Source organism: Pseudophryne corroboree, chromosome 10 (genome assembly GCF_028390025.1).
Source record: "Pseudophryne corroboree isolate aPseCor3 chromosome 10, aPseCor3.hap2, whole genome shotgun sequence".
In the NCBI taxonomy this organism is placed as follows: Eukaryota; Metazoa; Chordata; class Amphibia; order Anura; family Myobatrachidae; genus Pseudophryne; species Pseudophryne corroboree.
Genome location: NC_086453.1, coordinates 15,047,922 through 15,070,625, shown reverse-complemented (window position 1 = coordinate 15,070,625; position 22,704 = coordinate 15,047,922). Strand labels below are relative to the sequence as shown.

General features: G+C 49.7%; 1 protein-coding gene across 1 annotated transcript in view; it reads right to left on the bottom strand.

Annotated features, from left to right (window-relative positions):
• The window catches only part of MICOS10 (mitochondrial contact site and cristae organizing system subunit 10), a 57,030-nt gene extending 35,783 nt beyond the window's left edge, over positions 1-21,247 (bottom strand). The window contains exon 1 of the mRNA XM_063942139.1: positions 21,140-21,247. Within this exon, the coding sequence (XP_063798209.1) occupies positions 21,140-21,203 (64 nt within the window). The 5' untranslated portion in view covers positions 21,204-21,247. The remainder of the gene's footprint in view (positions 1-21,139) is intronic.
• Between the last annotated feature and the right edge of the window lie 1,457 nt (positions 21,248-22,704).

Genomic DNA, 22,704 nt, shown 5'->3' with positions numbered 1-22,704 from the left:
TGCCGGGTGGACGCGCCGTGACCTCTAGGTTTCCTAGCGACGACCGGAACTAGCGCCGAGCCACCGCAGCGACTCGGAACAGAGTCAAGGAAAGGCCCTAAGATGAGACGGGATCAGTGTTTTGTGTAATTAAGATTTGAGAGACCAAGACCGGTCACAAAGTTTCCCGGCAGCCAAACAACAGCGGGACGCCCGTAGGGTGAGAAGATGGGGACGTTATATACTACAGAACAAGTCTGCAAGGCCTGCTCTCTATTTTTCAGCCCTGAATACTTCCACACACTACACTGTATTACTTCCATTTATTTTTAATAGCGTTTGGCCTGCGAGCACACAGCTGTAACATACGTGGCCTTCTGCATGTAAGCACTTGGCAGCGCGGATGTAAAATACAAATGTAAAATGTAAATAAAATCAGTTGAAGTATTGTCAGACTTTTTCCATGTCGGCAAACACCTTGACCTCCGTATCATGCCAAAGTTTTCCCCTTATCCAGCGTCTTATTCTCCTGCCGACGGCCGGGTGCAAATCTCAGCGCTCCAGGCTGAAGCCACTAATCTCAGCCGTAACATTAAAAAAAAAAAAAAAAAAAAGGTTTTGGAGTGCAAGAACTCCCGACACGCAGGTGAGCAGAGAGCGCATTTAATGTGGGAATGGCCCCCGTCCCAGATGAGCCTTCCAGACGTTTGTTAGTAAATCAGGGTTATAATGAAGCTGCAATTGTTATTCGCTTGTCAACATTCTGCAGCTGTTTGGCAGCGTGCAGAGCGGTTATATTTGGATTATTCTACACAAAAATAACTGAAGAATGAGAGCACTCGCTTTACCCTTAAATGGCCTGGATGGATCACGCCGCATCACTAAATCAGCCACACAAAGCAACAAACAGGAACACGCACACACGTATCTACAGGGGGAAAGCGCAAACAGAGAGAGGGATTGTCCGCCCGAGGACAGCCGCCTGGACGCGCAGATCTGCGCAGGATTCCCTGCCTTACACTGCACAAGTCATCAATATATATTACTCCTAACTCCGCACATACAGCTCTATAGAAAAAAAAAAAGAAAAAAAAAAAAGCAGCAATCAGGCGACAATTAATAGAAAAAATAATAATGGTGGATTTAAATATCTGACGAACTGCAGCTTCAACGATTACTGAAAAATCCCAAATGAACGAAAAAATAAAAATGAAAAGTAATGAAGCGCTGTTTGTAAAAAACAATCACATTTATCACACACACCAAGGGGTCAATTCAATTCAGCAACTTATGAATAGCGCCGGGAATTAGCTCCCGACGCTATTCAATTCAGCTGCTAGTTACCCGCAATTGTCGGGAATTCTTCTCTCATCCCCGGGGATGAGAGAAGAAACCCGACAAAAGTGCATCCTTGCGGCCGGCGCGAGGCTGATTCTGTCGGGAATCAGTCTCGCGCCGGGGAGTTAAGTCGGAGAATGCCCGTTCTCCCGACAATTCAACCTGTTTAGTCGGCGAGAACGGGACATCGCCGACTTAATTGGAGCTGAATTGAATAGCGTCGGGAGCTAATTCCCGGCGCTATTCTTAAGCTGCCGAATTGAATCGACCCCCAAGAGTTAATACACAGAACTCACGGCCAATATAACTAATGTAAATTACGTATAAACCGTTAATGTTCTATATGTCCAGTATCTCAGACCTAATAATATATTCTGTGAATTCACATATATATCCCTGATAAGATCAATTAAATTTAATAGGATAACAATCTATATATAGAGGACAACGGATTTTCCGCCTGAAAACAGCCACCTGGACACGCAGATCCGCGCAGGATTCTCTGCCTTACATTGCACAAGCGAACAATATATTACTCCTAATTTTGCACATACAATTATATAGATATGTTGTAGATACCAGCCCAATAAACGTAAGTTTCGAGGAAGGGAAACGTAGTTGGAACCCCCATTCAGACAGGTTCTTCATCTGGGACAACTCTGTTGGCACCGTACAGCTGCCCCTGTACTATACAGGTTGTACTGGGACCAGTGACTGAGATATCAGCGCACAGAATTACACTCCGAGACCACCGGGCCCCCACTTACACATTGTATTCTTATACACAGGACTTTACCTAATTACCAAACTTACCTGCAGCTGTCGTGGAACGACAAGTCTCAGCATGCCCTGCCAGCCTCCACATGCAGAGACTTTTAGTTCCCCAGTAGTTCGCTGGGTGTCTATATTAGCCCCTACAAAAAAATATGTGCTTCTGGTTGGGAGAGCATGCTGGGACTTTTGGTACCACACCAGTGGTTGCCTAACACTGGATTAGAATATAAAGACTGTGGAAATACTGAGGTCACAACTGGCCACAGAAATATAGAATTTAGAAGGAAATTACTCCAATATATAAACAACAAGGAGTCTCTGGAGAATTGAACGTCGTACTTCAGCCCACACGGAAAACACGCAGATGTTTGCATGCATGCAGTTATAAGCATCTATGGGGGTCATTCCGACCTGATCGCACGCTGCCGTTTTTCGCAGCGCAGCATTCAGGTCACTACTGCGTATGCACCGCAATGCGCAGTCGCATCGCACGGGTACAAAGTGGATCGTTGCTGAGCGATGGATTTAACGAAGAATCCATTCGCACAGGCGATCGCAAGGAGATTGACAGGAAGAGGGCGTTTGTGGGTGACAACTGACTGTTTCCTGGGAGTGTTTGGAAAAATGCAGGCGTGTCCAAGCGTTTGCAGGGTGGGTGTCTGACGTCAATTCTGGTCCCGGACAGGCTGAAGTGATCGCAGCGGCTGAGTAAGTTCTGAGCTACTCAGAGACTGCACAAACTATTTTTGTACCGCTTGGCTGCACATGCGATCGCACACTTGCACAGCAAATATACACTCCCCCGTGGGCGGCGACTATGCGTTTGCACGGCTGCAAAAAGTAGCTAGCGAGCAATCAACTCGGAATGAACCTCTGTGTGACCACACCTATAAGGATGCTTAGTTTCCTCATCAATCCCGGTCTGCACTTTCACCTGCCCTATTCTTGGTGCAAGAGATCCATCTAAAAAACAGACCTGTATCCGCGTATGCACAACTGCGCATAGCTCGCGGACTCGTCAACGTGCCCTTGCGAAATTTGGAATATGTGCGAATGCCCCTTTACCACCAGTTACACCCTGGCAGCCTCAAGTGGAGATGATTGCAGTTCCTCACTCTCTGCTCCATACAGAACAACGCTAAAAAGCAGAATATATCTGTCAACAAAGCGTGCTTGCGTTTAACGTTGAATCACCTAGGGGTTATTAAGCATCAGTCGCAAATTTGCAAAAATGCAGATTGCCCGAGTACTGGCCGTCAGCGCATGCGCTCGTGCATGGACTTTCACAGCGCAATTGCATCCCAGCAGGATGCGATCAAACAGTAATTGATAGCCGGCGGGAATTCAGGGGCGGCAACGCAGAGTTGGTGGGGCATGATGGTACTGGAAACCCAGGCGTCATGGCAGTTTTTGGGGAGGCCAGGTGAAGTCACCTGTGATGGAAAACATGGCGTCGATGCGCCTGCATATGCAGCCTGGTTGCGTATGCAGGGGGGTAACTGGTATTCCCTATGAGTCTCAATCTCTGCGATGCGTTCGCAGGTGAAATTATATTATTTCATTGGGATGTAATTACATTGCCAGCAGTCGGGATCTCGGCGGCCAGGATACCAGCGCCGGAAGGCCGACCACTGACAACGCCGCCAGCCCGAATCCCGGCTAACGGGGACCATTCCCACTTGTGGGTGTCTACGACATCCATAGAGTGGGAATAGACCCTGTGGAGTGCGCAGTGAGCTACTCAGCCCGCAAGGAGCTTCACTGCGCTTGCCCCCCTGCCGACATTCTATCGGCCAGGATCCTGGTGACGGTAAGCCGCCGGCACCCATACCCAACGCTTTTTCGGTTATTGTACACCGTTCGATGCCGTCTGTGTAAAAGTAACAGTGTTTATGTCACTGTTTGCACAAGAAAACTTAACAACCTGGGTTCTCGCTCTCTGATTCTTCCCGAGAAGGAAAGAAAAAACCCTCTGCAACCTTGGAGGTTTGCCTTTAATGGGTATCTGAACATCGGGACCATCCTGGACTTATTTTGGCCCATAAATTGTCTGCATTATTACGGCTTAGCGGAAAACCTTTGCAGGTCCTCCCAATTCCTGTAATCTGGAGTTCAGGAAATCAGACGTATGGAAAACATGACGACTTATCTCAATAAGAATGTGCCCAGATCTGAACAGACATTAAAGCGATGCAATATGCCTAGACAATTACAGCCGCCCCGCCAGCAACTACAGGGTTTATGAAGTCGGGGGGGTTTCGCAACGTTGCGTGCCTCACCTTTAACACGCGCTCTGTTTCCTATTTACATCTGGCTACGCTACCAAAAGCCTTGTTTACTTAAAGGGACGGCACCAAAAAATTCAGCCTGAAAATAGACATTTTACAAAGCTGGATTCAACGCTCCCACGTCTGAAGGACGCTCTAGAAAAAAAATAAGAATTTACTCACCGGTAATTCTATTTCTCGTAGTCCGTAGTGGATGCTGGGAACTCCGTAAGGACCATGGGGAATAGCGGCTCCGCAGGAGACTGGGCACAAAGTAAAAAGCTTTAGGACTACCTGGTGTGCACTGGCTCCTCCCCCTATGACCCTCCTCCAAGCCTCAGTTAGGATACTGTGCCCGGACGAGCGTACACAATAAGGAAGGATTTTGAATCCCGGGTAAGACTCATACCAGCCACACCAATCACACCGTACAACTTGTGATCTGAACCCAGTTAACAGCATGATAACAAAGGAGCCTCTGAAAAGATGGCTCACAACAATAATAACCCGATTTTTGTAACAATAACTATGTACAAGTATTGCAGACAATCCGCACTTGGGATGGGCGCCCAGCATCCACTACGGACTATGAGAAATAGAATTATCGGTAAGTAAATTCTTATTTTCTCTGACGTCCTAGTGGATGCTGGGAACTCCGTAAGGACCATGGGGATTATACCAAAGCTCCCAAACGGGCGGGAGAGTGCGGATGACTCTGCAGCACCGAATGAGAGAACTCCAGGTCCTCCTCAGCCAGGGTATCAAATTTGTAGAATTTAGCAAACGTGTTCTCCCCTGACCACGTAGCCGCTCGGCAAAGTTGTAAAGCCGAGACGCCTCGGGCAGCCGCCCAAGATGAGCCCACCTTCCTTGTGGAATGGGCTTTTACAGATTTTGGCTGTGGCAGGCCTGCCACAGAATGTGCAAGCTGAATTGTACTACAAATCCAACGAGCAATCGTCTGCTTAGAAGCAGGAGCACCCAGCTTGTTGGGTGCATACAGTATAAACAGCGAGTCAGATTTTCTGACTCCAGCCGTCCTGGAAACATATTTTCAGGGCCCTGACTACGTCTAGCAACTTGTAATCCTCCAAGTCCCTAGTAGCCGCAGGCACCACAATAGGCTGGTTTAAGTGAAATGCTGAAACCACCTTAGGAAGAAATTGAGGCAGAGTCCTCAATTCTGCCCTATCCGTATGAAAAATTAGGTAAGGGCTTTTATAGGATAAAGCCGCCAATTCTGATACACGCCTGGCTGAAGCCAGGGCTAACATCATTACCACTTTCCATGTGAGATATTTTAAGTCCACAGTGGTGAGTGGTTCAAACCAATGTGATTTTAGGAATCCCAAAACTACATTGAGATCCCAAGGTGCCACTGGAGGCACAAAAGGAGGCTGTATATGCAGTACCCTCTTGACAAACGTCTGAACTTCAGGTACTGAAGCTAGTTCTTTTTGGAAGAATATTGACAGGGCCGAAATTTGAACCTTCATGGACCCTAATTTTAGGCCCATAGACAGTCCTGTTTGCAGGAAATGCAGGAAACGACCCAGTTGAAATTCCTCTTTAGGGGCCTTCCTGGCCTCACACCACGCAACATATTTACGCCAAATACGGTGATAATGTTGCACAGTTACATCCTTCCTGGCTTTGATCAGGGTAGGGATGACTTCATCCGGAATGCCTTTTTCCTTCAGGATCCGGCGTTCAACCGCCATGCCGTCAAACGCAGCCGCGGTAAGTCTTGAAACAGACATGGTCCCTGCTGGAGCAGGTCCTTTCTTAGAGGTAGAGGCCACGGGTCTTCCGTGAGCATCTCTTGAAGTTCCGGGTACCAAGTCCTTCTTGGCCAATCCGGAGCCACGAGTAAAGTCTTTACTCCTCTCCTTCTTATGATTCTCAATACCTTGGGTATGAGAGGTAGAGGAGGGAACACATACACTGATCGGTACACCCACGGTGTTACCAGAGCGTCCACAGCTATTGCCTGAGGGTCCCTTGACCTGGCGCAATATCTGTCCAGTTTTTTGTTGAGGCGGGACGCCATCATGTCCACCTTTGGTTTTTCCCAACGGTTCACAATCATGTGGAAGACTTCTGGGTGAAGTCCCCACTCCCCCGGGTGGAGATAGTGTCTGCTGAGGAAGTCTGCTTCCCAGTTGTCCACTCCCAGAATGAACACTGCTGACAGTGCTATCACATGATTTTCCGCCCAGCGAAGAATCCTTGCAACTTCCGTCATTGCCCTCCTGCTTCTTGTGCCGCCCTGTCTGTTTACGTGGGCGACTGCCGTGATGTTGTCCGACTGGATCAACACCGACTGACCCTGAAGCAGAGGCCTTGCCTGACTTAGGGCATTGTAAATGGCCCTTCGTTCCAGGATATTTATGTGAAGTGACGTTTCCATGCTTGACCACAAGCCCTGGAAATTTCTTCCCTGTGTGACTGCTCCCCAGCCTCTCAGGCTGGCATCCGTGGTCACCAGGACCCAATCCTGAATGCCGAATCTGCGGCCCTCTAGGAGATGAGCACTCTGTAACCACCACAGGAGAGACACCCTTGCCCTTGGAGACAGGGTTATCCGCTGATGCATTTGAAGATGCGATCCGGACCATTTGTCCAGCAGATCCCACTGAAAAGTTCTTGCGTGGAATCTGCCGAATGGAATCGCTTCGTAAGAAGCCACCATCTTTCCCAGGACCTTTGTGCATTGATGCACTGACACCTGGCCTGGTCTTAGGAGGTTCCTGACTAGGTCGGATAACTCCCTGGCTTTCTCCTCCGGGAGAAACACCTTTTTCTGTACTGTGTCCAGAATCATCCCTAGGAACAGCAGACGTGTCGTCGGAATCAGCTGCGATTTTGGAATATTTAGAATCCAACCGTGCTGTCGTAGTACTATTTGAGATAGTGCTACTCCGACCTCTAACTGTTCTCTGGACCTTGCCCTTATCAGGAGATCGTCCAAGTAAGGGATAATTAAGACGCCTTTTCTTCGAAGAAGAATCATCATTTCGGCCATTACCTTGGTAAAGACCCGGGGTGCCGTGGACAATCCAAACGGCAGCGTCTGAAACTGATAATGACAGTTCTGTACCACAAACCTGAGGTACCCTTGGTGAGAAGGGCAAATTGGGACATGGAGGTAAGCATCCTTGATGTCCAGAGACACCATATAGTCCCCTTCTTCCAGGTTCGCTATCACTGCTCTGAGTGACTCCATCTTGAACTTGAACCTTCTTATGTAAGTGTTCAAGGATTTCAGATTTAAAATGGGTCTCACCGAGCCGTCCGGCTTCGGTACCACAAACAGCGTGGAATAATACCCCTTTCCCTGTTGTAGGAGGGGTACCTTGATTATCACCTGCTGGGAATACAGCTTGTGAATGGCTTCCAATATCGCCTCCCTGTCGGGGGGAGACGTTGGTAAAGCAGACTTCAGGAACCGGCGAGGGGGAGACGTCTCGAATTCCAATTTGTACCCCTGCGATACTACCTGCAGGATCCAGGGGTCCACTTGCGAGTGAGCCCACTGCGCGCTGAAAATCTTGAGACGGGCCCCCACCGTGCCTGAGTCCGCTTGTAAGGCCCCAGCGTCATGCTGAGGACTTGGCAGAAGCGGGGGAGGGCTTCTGTTCGTGGGAAGAGGCTGTCTGCTGCAGTCTTTTTCCCCTTCCTCTGCCCCGGGGCAGATATGAGTGGCCTTTTGCCCGCTTGCCCTTATGGGGACGAAAGGACTGAGCCTGAAAAGACGGTATCTTTTTCTGCTGCGAGGTGACTTGGGGTAGAAAGGTGGATTTCCCGGCCGTTGCCGTGGTCACCAAGTCCGATAAACCGACTCCAAATAACTCCTCCCCTTTATACGGCAATACTTCCATATGCCGTTTGGAATCCGCATCCCCTGACCACTGTCGCGTCCATAATCCTCTTCTGGCAGAAATGGACATCGCACTTACTCTTGATGCCAGAGTGCAAATATCCCTCTGTGCATCTCGCATATATAGAAACGCATCTTTTAAACGCTCTATAGTCAATAATATATTGTCCCTGTCCAGGGTATCAATATTTTCAGTCAGGGAATCCGACCAAGCCACCCCAGCACTGCACATCCAGGCTGAGGCGATTGCTGGTCGCAGTATAATACCAGTATGTGTGTATATACTTTTTAGGACATTTTCCAGCTTCCTATCAGCTGGTTCCTTGAGGGCGGCCGTATCAGGAGACGGTAACGCCACTTGTTTTGATAAGCGTGTGAGCGCCTTATCCACCCTAGGGGGTGTTTCCCAGCGCGCCCTAACCTCTGGCGGGAAAGGGTATAATGCCAATAATTTTTTAGAAATTAGCAGTTTTTTATCGGGGGAAACCCAAGCTTCATCACACACCTCATTTAATTCATCTGATTCAGGAAAAACTACGGGTAGTTTTTTCACACCCCACATAATACCCTTTTTTGTGGTACTTGTAGTATCAGAAAATAAGAATTTACTTACCGATAATTCTATTTCTCATAGTCCGTAGTGGATGCTGGGGACTCCGTAAGGACCATGGGGAATAGCGGCTCCGCCGGAGACTGGGCACATCTAAAGAAAGCTTTAGGACTAACTGGTGTGCACTGGCTCCTCCCCCTATGACCCTCCTCCAAGCCTCAGTTAGGATACTGTGCCCGGACGAGCGTACACAATAAGGAAGGATTTTGAATCCCGGGTAAGACTCATACCAGCCACACCAATCACACCGTATAACCTGTGATCTGAACCCAGTTAACAGTATGATAACAGAGGAGCCTCTGAAAGATGGCTCACAACAATAATAACCCGATTTTTGTAACAATAACTATGTACAAGTATTGCAGACAATCCGCACTTGGGATGGGCGCCCAGCATCCACTACGGACTACGAGAAATAGAATTATCGGTAAGTAAATTCTTATTTTCTCTAACGTCCTAAGTGGATGCTGGGGACTCCGTAAGGACCATGGGGATTATACCAAAGCTCCCAAACGGGCGGGAGAGTGCGGATGACTCTGCAGCACCAAATGAGAGAACTCCAGGTCCTCCTCAGCCAGGATATTAATTTTGTAGAATTTTACAAACGTATTTGCTCCTGACCAAGTAGCTGCTCGGCAAAGTTGTAAAGCCGAGACCCCTCGGGCAGCCGCCCAAGATGAGCCCACCTTCCTTGTGGAGTGGGCATTTACAGATTTTTGGTTGTGGCAGGCCTGCCACAGAATGTGCAAGCTGAATTGTACTACAAATCCAACGAGCAATCGTCTGCTTAGAAGCAGGAGCACCCAGCTTGTTGGGTGCACACAGGATAAACAGCGAGTCAGATTTCCTGACTCCAGCCGTCCTGGAAATATATATTTTCAGGGCACTGACAACGTCTAGCAACTTGGAGGCCTCCAAGTCCCTAGTAGCCGCAGGCACCACCAATATGTTGGTTCAGGCGAGACGCTGAAACCACCTTGGGGAGAAACTGAGGACGAGTCCTCAATTCCGCCCTGTCCGAATGGAAAATCAGATAAGGGCTTTTATAGGATAAAGCCGCCAATTCTGACACGCGCCTGGCCCAGGCCAGGGCCAACAGCATGACCACTTTCCATGTGAGATATTTTAACTCCACAGATTTAAGTGGTTCAAACCAATGTGACTTTTGGAACCCAAAACTACATTGAGATCCCAAAGTGCCACTGGAGGCACAAAAGGAGGCTGTATATGCAGTACCCCTTTTACAAACGTCTGAACTTCAGGGACTGAAGCTAGTTCTTTTTGGAAGAAAATTGACAGGGCCGCAAATTTGAACCTTAATGGACCCCAATTTCAGGCCCATAGACACTCCTGTTTTCAGGAAATGTAGGAATCGACCCAGTTGAATTTCCTCCGTCGGGCCTTACTGGCCTCGCACCACGCAACATATTTTCGCCAATTGCGGTGATAATGTTTTTGCGGTTACAACCTTCCTGGCTTTGATCAGGATAGGGATGACTTCATCCGGAAAGCCTTTTTTCCTTCAGGATCCGGCGTTCAACCGCCATGCCGTCAAACGCAGCCGCGGTAAGTCTTGGAACAGACAGGGTCCTTGCTGGAGCAGGTCCCTTCTTAGAGGTAGAGGCCACGGATCCTCCGTGAGCATCTCTTGAAGTTCCGGTTACCAAGTCCTTCTTGGCCAATCCGGAGCCACGAATATAGTGCTTTCTCCTCTCCATCTTATCAATCTCAGTACCTTGGGTATGAGAGGCAGAGGAGGGAACACATACACTGACTGGTACACCCACGGTGTTACCAGAGCGTCTACAACTATTGCCTGAGGGTCTCTTGACCTGGCGCAATACCTGTCGAGTTTTTTAATCATGTGGACGACTTCTGGGTGAAGTCCCCACTCTCCCGGGTGGAGGTCATGCTGAGGAAGTCTGCTTCCCAGTTGTCCACTCCCGGAATGAATACTGTTGACAGTGCTATCACATGATTTTCCGCCCAGCGAAGAATCCCTGCAGCTTCTGCCATTGCCCTCCTGCCTCTTGTGCCACCCTGTCTGTTTACGTGGGTGACTGCCATGATGTTGTCCGACTGGATCAACACCGGCTGACCTTGAAGCAGAGGTCTTGCTAAGCTTAGAGCATTGTAAATGGCCCTTAGCTTCAGGATATTTATGTGAAGTGATGTATCCAGGCTTGACCGTAAGCCCTGGATATTCCTTCCCTGTGTGACTGCTCCCCAGCCTCGCAGGCTGGCATCCGTGGTCACCAGGACCCAGTCCTGAATGCCGAATCTGCGGCCCTCTAGAAGATGAGCACTCTGCAACCACCACATGATGGATACCCTTGTCCTTGGTGACAGGGTTATCCGCTGATGCATCTGAAAATGCGACCCGGATCATTTGTCCAGTAGGTTCCACTGGAAAGTTCTTGCGTGGAATCTAACGAATGGGATTGCTTCGTAGGAAGCCACCATTTTTACCCAGAACCCTTGTGCATTGATGCACTGAGACTTGGTTCGGTTTTTAGGAGGTTCCTGACTAGCTCGGATAACTCCCTGGTTTTCTCTTCCGGGAGAAACACCTTTTTTCTGGACTGTGTCCAGGAACATCCCTAGGAAACAGAAGACAAGTCGTCGGAACCAGCTGCGATTTTGGAATATTGAGAATCCAATCGTGCTGCCGCAACACTACCTGAGATAGTGCTACACCGACTTCCAACTGTTCCCTGGATCTTACCCTTATCAGGGAATCGTCCAAGTAAGGGATAACTAAAATTCCCTTCCTTCGAAGGGATATCATTTCGGCCATTACCTTGGTAAAGACCCGGGGTGCCGTGGACCATCCCTACGGCAGCGTCTGAACTGATAGTGACAGTTCTGTACCATAACCTGAGGTACCCTTGGTGAGAAGGGTAAACTTTTACATGAAGGTAAGCATCCTTGATGTCCCGAGACATCATGTAGTCCCCTTCTTCCAGGTTCGCAATCACTGCTCTGAGTGACTCAATCTTGAATTTGAACCTCTGTATGTAAGTGTTCAAAGATTTTAGATTTTAGATTTAGAATCGGTTTCACCGGGCCGTCTGGCTTCGGTACCACAATAATGTGGAATAATACCCCGTTCCCTGTTGCAGGAGGGGTACCTTGATTATCACCTGCTGGGTGAATGGCTTCCAAAACTGCCTCCCTGTCAGAGGGAGACGTCGGTAAAGCCGACTTTTGGAAACGGCGAGGGGGAGACGTCTCGAATTTCAATATGTACCCTTGAGATATTACCTGAAGGATCCAGGGGTCTACTTGCGAGTGAGCCCACTGCGCACTGAAATTCATTGAGAACGGGCCCCCACCGTGCCTGAGTTTGTAAGGCCCTAGCGTCATACTGAGGGCTTTTGCAGAGGCGGGAAAGGATTTCTGTTCCTGGGAACTGGGTAATCTCTTCAGCCTTTTTCCTCTCCCTCTGTCACGAGCAGAAAAGAGGAACCTTTTGTCCGCTTGCCAACAAAGGACTGCGCCTGATAATACGGCGTCTTATTTTGAGAGGCGACCTGGGGTACAAACGTGGATTTCCCAGTTGTTGCCGTGGCCACCAGGTCTAAAAGACCGACCCCAAATGTCCCCTTTTAAAGGCAATACTTCCAAATGCCGTTTGGAATCCGCATCACCTGACCATTTTACTGGTAGAATTGGACAACGCACTTATACTTGATGCCAGTCGGCAAATATTCCGCTGTGCATCATGCATATATAGAAATGCATCTTTTAAATGCTCTATAGGCAATAATATACTATCCTTATCTAGGATATCAATATTTCCAGTCAGGGAATCCGACCATGCCAACCCAGCACTGCACCTCCAGGCTGAGGCGATTGCTGGTCGCAGTATAACACCAGTATGTGTGTGAATACATTTTTGGATACCCTCCTGCTTTCTATCAGCAGGATCCTTAAGGGCGGCCATCTCATGAGAAGGTAGAGCCCTTGTTTTTACAAGCGTGTGAGCGCCTTATCCCCCCTAGGGGGTGTTTCCCAACGCACCCTAACCTCTGGCGGGAAAGGGTATACATATCATCACACACCATTTTATTTTTCAGATTCAGGAAAACTACAGGTAGTTTTTCCCTCACCATAATACCCCTTTTTGGTGGTACTCGTATTATCAGAAATGTATAAAACATTTTTCATTGTCTCAATCATGTAACGTGTGGCCCTACTGGAAATCACGGTTGTCTCTTCACCGTCGACACAGGAGTCAGTATCCGTGTCGGCGTCTGTATCTGCCATCTGAGGTAACGGGCGCTTTAGAGCCCCTGACGGCCTATGAGACGTCTGGACAGGCACAAGCTGAGTAGCCGGCTGCTCATGTCAACCACTGTTTTTTTTATACAGAGCTGACACTGACACGTAATTTTCAACAGTACATCCACTCAGGTGTCGACCCCCTAGGTGGTGACATCACTGTTACAGACACTCTGCTCCGTCTCCACATAATTTTTCTCCTCATACATGTCGACACAAACGTACCGACACACAGCACACACACAGGGAATGCTCTGATAGAGGACAGGACCCCACTAGCCCTTTGGGGAGACAGAGGGAGAGTATGCCAGCACACACCAGAGCGCTATATATATATACAGGGATAACCTTATATAAGTGTTTTTCCCCTTATAGCTGCTGTATGTTTTAATACTGCGCCTAATTAGTGCCCCCCTCTCTTTTTATTTAACCCTTTCTGTAGTGCAGGGAAGAGCCAGGGAGCTTTCCTCCAACTGAGCTGTGAGGGAAAATGGCGCCAGTGTGCTGAGGAGATAAGGCCGCCGAAAAGGGGGCGGAGCCTATCACCCGTTTTTCTGTATATTCTGGCAGGGGTTAAATGCATCCATATAGCCCAGGAGCTATATGTGATGCATTTTTTGCCATGTTTTTTTTTTTATCGTGTTTTATTGCGTCTCAGGGCGCCCCCCCCAGCGCCCTGCACCCTCAGTGACCGGAGTATGAAGTGTGCTGAGAGCAATGGCGCACAGCTGCAGTGCTGTGCGCTACCTTATTGAAGACAGGAACGTCTTCTGCCGCCGATTTTTCCGGACCTCTTCGCTCTTCTGGCTCTGTAAGGGGGCCGGCGGCGCGGCTCCGGGACCCATCCAGGCTGAACCTGTGATCGTCCCTCTGGAGCTAATGTCCAGTAGCCAAGAAGCCCAATCCACTCTGCACGCAGGTGAGTTCGCTTCTTCTCCCCTTAGTCCCTCGATGCAGTGAGCCTGTTGCCAGCAGGTCTCACTGAAAATAACAAACCTAAACTAAAACTTTCACTAAGAAGCTCAGGAGAGCCCCTAGTGTGCACCCTTCTCGTCGGGCACAGAAATCTAACTGAGGCTTGGAGGAGGGTCATAGGGGGAGGAGCCAGTGCACACCAGTTAGTCCTAAAGCTTTCTTTAGATGTGCCCAGTCTCCGGCGGAGCCGCTATTCCCCATGGTCCTTACGGAGTCCCCAGCATCCACTTAGGACGTTAGAGAAATGTTCAAAACCTCCTTCATTGCCGTGATCATGTAACGTGTAGCCCTACTGGAAAATACGTTTGTTTCTTCACCGTCGACACTGGAGTCAGTGTCCGTGTCTGTGTCTGTATCGACCTGATGTAACGGGCGCTTTAGAGCCCCTGACGGTGTTTGAGACGCCTGTACAGGTATTAACTGATTATCCGGCTGTCTCATGTCGTCAACAGACTTTTGTAAAGTGCTGACACTATCACGTAATTCTTTCCATAAGATCATCCAGTCAGGTGTCGACTCCCTAGAGGGTGACATCACTAACACAGGCAATTGCTCCGCCTCCACACCATTTTCCTCCTCATACATGTCGACACAACGTACCGACACACCGCACACACACAGGGAATGCTCTGATAGAGGACAGGACCCCACTAGCCCTTTGGGGAGACAGAGGGAGAGTTTGCCAGCACACACCAGAGCGCTATATATATACAGGGATAACCTTATATAAGTGTTTTTCCCTAATATAGCTGCTGATTATCTTTATATGCCAATTTTATGCCCCCCCTCTCTTGTTTTACCCTGTTTCTGTAGTGCAGGACTGCAAGGGAGAGTCAGGGAGCCTTCCTCCAACGGAGCTGTGAGGAAAAAATGGGGCCAGTGTGCTGAGGAGATAGGCTCCGCACCCTTTTCGGCGGCCTTTCTCCCGCTTTTTTATTGTAATTTAGGCAGGGGTTAAATACATCCATATAGCCCAGGAGCTATATGTGATGTATTTTTAGCCAAAAAAAGGTATTTCTATTGCGTCTCAGGGCGCCCCCCCCAGCGCCCTGCACCCTCAGTGACCGGAGTGTGAAGTGTGCTGAGAGCAATGGCGCACAGCTGCGGTGCTGTGCGCTACCTTAATGAAGACAGGACGTCTTCTGCCGCCGATTTTCCGGACTCTTCAGTCTTCTGGCTCTGTAAGGGGGACGGCGGCGCGGCTCCGGGACCCATCCATGGCTGGGCCTGTGATCGTCCCTCTGGAGCTAATGTCCAGTAGCCTAAGAAGCCCAATCCACTCTGCACGCAGGTGAGTTCGCTTCTTCTCCCCTTAGTCCCTCGATGCAGTGAGCCTGTTGCCAGCAGGTCTCACTGAAAGTAAAAAACCTACTTTAAACTTTTTCTCTAAGCAGCTCAGGAGAGCCACCTAGATTGCACCCTTCTCGTTCGGGCACAAAATCCTAACTGAGGCTTGGAGGAGGGTCATAGGGGGAGGAGCCAGTGCACACCAGGTAGTCCTAAAGCTTTTTACTTTGTGCCCAGTCTCCTGCGGAGCCGCTATTCCCCATGGTCCTTACGGAGTTCCCAGCATCCACTTAGGACGTTAGAGAAATGTTTGTTTTTTAAGGGGAAAATCAAACAAGCGAACATTGCGCTCATAGCCTACAATATAATATCAGCGGGGAAAGGAGAACTCCCGAAAAGATACAGGCTGAACTCCGAGGTCACGGTAAGCCAGCGTCTGATCACACCGTGAAACGCGTTGTGAGCGACAGCGGCCTCCATGGAAGACGACCCAGGAAGACTCCACGGTTGAAACCCCCCCCACAAAAATGCATTTTGATTTATTACAACAATCAGACTTAGGCCCTGTGTCTCGTCGCAGGTCCTCCAACAGGATAATGATATAATACACAAAGCCAACAGCACCCAAGAATGTATAAGAGCAGCACACTGGACTGAAGCGGCTTCTACGAGCCATGATCTGAATCCTACTGAACGTCTATGGAAAGAGCTGAAGCGTGCGGTCTGTGGCTGCTGAAGAGTGGGCCAAACTATTTCTTTTTTCACGGAACGGTACCAACAAATTTACCCATGTCTGTATATAGATAAAAGAGCACATTTGCACAGTGGTTAGCACTGCTGTCCCACACGACAAAAGTTGTAAGTTCGATTTCCCACCTACGCCATATCTGCATGTTCTCCGTTCCCCGTGCTGGGTAGGTCAAATGGCTTCTGACAAAAGAGAACCGTAGTGTGTGCGAGAATGTGGAGTGTAAGCTCTGATGGTGCAGTGGCTGATGGCATAGTCCAGCAACTGTGCGCACTCCAAATGGCTACATCAACCTCTGCAGCAATGGGAAGTGCTTTTAGCCCTACTGGGAGAACGTTGCTATCCATACACACACGTTATTCAGATGTGCGGCTGCTTCTATCGTCTGTGCATGCTGTTAAATGGAAAACGCGTCACCATCTGGGGCCTCTGATCTCCCCTCAAACCCCGGCGGGAACAGTTGTGCTTCACATTACTGCGCAAGAACTTCCTATAGCTGCAGCGAGACACAGCCAGGAGATAGGGGCAGAGGAGTTCCGGTCCTCTATACACTACTGCATCATCTAAAAAAAAACTCAGCAAATTTGTTCGCAGTTGGGCAAAACCATGGGGGTCATTCCGAGTTGATCGCTAGCTGCTTTCGTTCGCTGTGAAGCGAATAGGCAAAAAAACGGCACTTCTGCGCATGCGGCGCAATGCGCACGCGCAAAGTACTATTACAACGAACGATGTTGTTTCACACAAGGTCTAGCGAAGCTTTCAGTCGCACTGCTGGCCGCAGAGTGATTGACGTGAAGTGGGCGTTTCTGGGTGTCAACTGACCATTTTCAAGGAGTGTTCGGAAAAAACGCAGGCGTGCCAGGAAAAACGCAGGCGTGGCTGGGCGAACGCAGGGCATTTGTGACGTCAAAACAGGAACTCAACAGTCTGAAGTGATCGCAAGAAAGGAGTAGGTTTGAAGCTACTCTAAAACTGCACCATAAAAAATTATGCCGCCGCTCTGCGATCCTTTCGTTCGCACTTCTGCTAAGCTAAAATACACTCCCAGTGGGAGGCGGCACAGCGTGTGCAATGCTGCTAAAAACAGCTAGCGAGCGATCAACTCGGAATGACCACCCATGTGCACTGCAGGTGGGGCAGATGTAACATGTGCAGAGAGAGTTAGATTTGGGTGGGGTGTGTTCATACTGAAATCTAAATTGCAGTGTAAAAATAAAGCAACCAGTATTTACCCTGCACAGAAACACACATCTAACTCTCTCTGCACGTTACATCTGCCCCAACTGCTAACAAATTTGCTGCTGTGATCAACTCTGAATTACCCCCAATATGCTGTATCATCTGTATTCATACGCTGACAAAATTTATAGCATCAAAACATGAAAACATTGCACAAACATACAAAGGCAAAATACACTGTTCAGCGTTACCCGGACATGCCACCGCAGTTCTGTTAGTTACAAGCACAGTTATTTTGCCACGGGTACAGACAGCTGGAGCTCATAGCACATGTTTGCACGTCCTTATGAGATCTGAACTGGTGCAGAGGTGAGAATGCAGTTATTTGAGCTGCAGTGACATCACTGATCCTGCACCGGTGTTCTAATCACAGGACCCAGAGAGAGAATATATGCATAGCAAGCTCACCGAGCTGTAAGTTGCACTGGAAGGAAGTGTGAGAACGCAGCACCAATGCTCTTTTGGGAGATCACATGACTACTTGATCGCAATTGCGTCTGATTTCAAAAGGGAACGTCAAGATTTGCAGGTCAATTATGGTGGGGGGTAAAATTTTGTACTGGACGATGTAGAGATTCATTGCAAAGTGTGGATTAGGCACAAAAACACATTTTATTGCGTGCTAAAGTCCAGAAACATTACTTACATACAGTGCGGGATTAATAAAATAAAACAGCTGGAGTGGGAGTGCTTACAGCGTACAGGGCAAGCCCCCCCTATTGTGGGAGAGATTACACGTTATCCCTGCAAAAAGCTGCAGATAGGGCCTGAGTGGCAGTATAGGAATAGAATGGTAATACAGTGTCCACTGGACATTTTGCAGAGAATCCACCAAGCTGCAAGAACTGGACACAGACTACAGTATACATCGCGGGGAGTTCCCACAGGCCGTGAGGGCGTCCACAGCTGAAATACTCTGGTGGACATTGTGAGCCCACAGCTTCTGACTTTGGCCCTCATTCCGAGTTGTTCGCTCGCAAGCTGCTTTTAGCAGCATTGCACACGCTAAGCCGCCGCCTACTGGGAGTGAATCTTAGCTTAGCAAAATTGCAAACGAAAGATTCTCAAAATTGCAAATAGAAATTTCCAAGCAGTTTCGGAGTAGCTCCAGATTTACTCTGCCACTGCGATCAGTTCAGTGCTTGTCGTTCCTGGTTTGACGTCCCAAACACACCCAGCGTTCGCCCAGATACTCCCCCGTTTCTCCAGCCACTCCCGCGTTTTTCCCAAAAACGGCAGCGTTTTTTCACACACTCCCATAAAACGGCCAGTTTCCGCCCAGAAACACCCACTTCCTGTCAATCACACAACGATCACCAGAACGAAGAAAAAACCTCGTAATGCCGTGAGTAAAATACCAAACTTCTTAGCAAATTTACTTGGCGCAGTCGCAGTGCGAACATTGCGCATGCGCAGTTTGCGGAAAATCGCTGCGATGCGATGAAAAAGAACGATCGAACAACTCGGAATGAGGGCCTTTGTAGATGACCCTTTGTGGCAACTGTGATTGAGAAACCCCTCCCCTCTAACATGGAAGCCTGCAGCCGAGGAGTGACGGACAGATGTAGTTACATTCTAACCTCTCCAGCTATCGCTTGTATCTCATACACATCAGTAACAATCTATGAATCAGAACATATAAGGCCTAAGTCACCTAACTGATTTGTGCATGCACTGGGTCAGTACATCAAGATCCCTCAAGGTGCCTCCAAGGGCAGGGAAGAGGTGGGTACCATGTCACCTCCGTTTTTTGGGAGTGTCAGTGGTTGCATCTTCCAATACTGATTTACTGGCCTCAGCAGCGGAGATGACACACCACTCGGAGCTGCCTTAGACCGATGGCGTTCCGATGCCGAGTAGATGCAGCACTCGGATCTGTGATGTCGGCAGTGGGAGTCATTTGCCTTGACACAACTCCTGAGGCATTACCATACTTTCGCACAGCAGCTACGTCCAAAGACGCAGCTGCTATGCTCTTAGCGTCCACCTCTGAAGGACGCCTATAGCCCCAAACCTCCCAACATTTACTACTGGGGATTCAAGACAAGTTGTGGTGCGCTGGCGCATAAAAGGAGGCGTGGTCACGCATCACAGAGGGTTGGCAGGTGTTTCTTAAATGCATGACTGCCAGATTCCCGGCTACACCCTGACCCTCCCCACCAAGAACAAACTGCGTGCTGCGGCTGCACCTCCCAACTGCCAGCCAGGTCATAGAAACTCTGGGGGTCATTCAGATCTGATCCCTGCTGTGAGATCAGGTACTAACTGCGCATGTGTATGCACCGCAATGCGCATGAGCGTCGGACAACAACAAAGAGCATCGCTGGTCAGCGACGGGATGGTGCGAAAAATCCGATCGCATGGGCGTTCGCAAGGTGACTGACAGGAGGAAGCCATTTGTGGGTGGTAACTGATCGTTTACTGGGAGTGTCCGGAAAAACGCAGGCGTGCCCAAACATTTTTTTTTAGGACGGGTGTGTGACCTCAGCTCAGGCCCCGATCAGCCTGTGTGTATCGCACTGTAGGAGTAAGGCATGGGCTGCACACACTGGATTTTAGCAGCTCGGCGCACACATAGGATCGCAGACTTGCACGGCGAATATACACTCCCCCTGGAGGCGCCGACTACCTGAACGCAGGACAGCAAAATTAGCAGCCCCGCGATCAGATCTGAATCACCCCCTCTGTTCAGGAAGAAGGGGCCGTGCCCTGAAAGCAGGACAGTCGGATCTCAGAAACTGGGCACTGTATAAGCCTTAGCAAGATACAGTACATCAGTCACGTTTCATCACCATCTGGGGCCTCCGATCTCTCCCCAAATCCCGGCACCACTGTACCAGAACTTCCTGTAGCTGCAATGAGACACAAGGAACTATGGGAACCCTGCCTCTGTACACACTGTAACCTCACACAGCTATGGGGTAAGAGTACGCTCAGTTATTATCCTGGACTTGTGTATCAGGAGGTGCGGACACCCAGTATTTATATCATCATAGTTTACAGGTACACTAATTGGAAAACGTGACAATGTTCAAACATAAAACACGCTGTTCAGTGTTACCCTGACACGCCAATGCAGCTGTGCTGAAAAGCAGAGCATCGCCTCCCACCCCCATTAACCACATTTTGACAAGTGCCCTAATGAGATCTGACCAGGTGTAATAAAAAGTGACAGCGCAGTTATTTGAGCTGCGGTGACATCACTGCTCCTGGGTACTCTCCATACCCACGCAGGGTATTTCTGCACAGCAAGCTAGGGATGACCATCGATGGTTTATAACCAATGGGTGGGAACCAACGATGGCTCCTGATTGGGCATGCCGTCTGACAACATCGGTGAACATCCGATGATGGTAAAACCGTTCACCGTTGGTGTCTGACCATCGATGGCCGTCGCTACCCAAGTCTGCAACGCGTGAGACCATTGCGCCCAACGCCATTTGTCACACACCCACCTGGCTTTACGTGCAAGCGCGCTAAGCTGTAGGGCTCATTAAGGACTGTGCTAAGGAGGGACTTCCACAGGAAAAGGTCATGTGCAGAGTTACACTGAACAGCAGGATTTTAATGCAGACAGTTCAGTGGGTGTGTGCTTGTGTGGGTCATAGAATTACATGGTAGAAACTAGACAGACGACAGCCAGGAGCAATGCTACATACATACATACATGTGAACAGGTGAGAGGTCACACCATGCAGAGGGCACGGGGTCACAAGACAGACCCGCTAACGGCTAGGGGCAGCCCTGCAGGACGTTACCGAATTTGACGGTGGCATCTGCCAGGAACCGGTCCCACTTCCTGCCGTGCTCGGACTCCGACATCTTCACCTAGGGAAGCAGCAGCAGCAGCAGCAGCAGCAGCAAGTCTCGCGAGATAACTGGCAGCGCCGCGCAGAGCGGAGCGCAAGTCTCGCGAGAGTGAGGGAGGGAGGGAAGCCCAGGCCGGAAGCGGCCGCATCGCTCTGGTCGCCAAGGTTACCTTCCCCCTCCAGGAGCCGCCGGCGCGACCACGTGGTCTTGACCTTGAAAAGTTAGAATGAACTTTATTTAACATTTTCAGGTGACAGACAGTCACTGACTGGGCTGCAGGCTGGCAGTGCTCTCATACACGTCATTATGTGGCACCACTGTCAGCTGTGTACTGTATATGTGCCCTGTGCAGACCACAGGCCTGGGTAACAGGTGCTTACTGACACTGAGAATAAGCCAGGGTCTCCAGTTGTCAGCAAGCGGATTATGGCGTTTATGGAGGCGGGGGAGAGAAGGGACGGAGTAGCGTAGGCTGAGCGCAGTAAGGGCGTGTCCGCCTACCAGCACGGAAGTGAAGTGGGTGGTCCAGGCGGCCGATGACACGATTTGTGCTGAATTGCATCATAGACACAGTTGTGTCATTGTGGCCTCGCTCCATCTATACAATGCAGGGGCTGTGCTGCAATGACGCAGTTGCGCCGTAACGCCTCCCGCAGTGCCGTTGGCCAATATAACCTGCGGATAGATGCAGACTAGCGTACGGCACAAAAGCCGTATCATTTGCGATTTAAGATAAAGGTCACCAGCGCTTATAACCGCTGCTGGTTGCAAATGCACAGCTAGCGCTGGGAGGTGCTTTCCTTGTTGCTCATGCATAGATTATGCCAGTGGTTCCCAAACTGGATGCCTTGGGGCACTTGCAGGCAGGCCCGGCGACAGGGGGGGTCAAAGGGGACAGCCGTCCCGGGCCCCGACGTTGTGAGGGGCCCCAAGGTCCAGCAGCGGCAGTGGCCCCCCTGTCCGTTCTCCCTCCGTCGTCCGTCCCCGCGCCGCCGCACAGGAAAATGACGGGCGCCCGCTGAGATTGTGTTACCAGCGGGCGCCCGTCTCCCTGCACAGCGGCAGCCGGAGCAGGAGCTCAGTACTGAGCTCCTGCCTCCGGCGCCGTCACTGTGTGCTGCGTGCGCTATGGGAGAGACGTCAGTCATGACGTCTCTCTCATAGTGCTGAGGAGAGGACGCCAGGAGGATGTCTGGAAGCGGAAGCGAACGGGGATCGGTAAGTATGTCCTTTTTTTTTTATCTTTCTTAGTGCAGCGGGGGCACCCAGAGGCGTCACTAGGGTTGGTGTCACCCGGTGTGGTAACTCATGGTGTCACCCCCCCATGGACCTTCTCCCATATCACACCACACGCAATCCTTAGAAATGTTTTTGTACTAGTTTTACTTGTAAGTCATAATTCCTGTATATCACTGAATGCGATGGCAATAGTAGTGACATAGGACCCTATTTAGGTTGGTTTGCATATTCTGCTTAAAAGCAGAATCTGCAATCGTTTCTGTAGCATGCTGGG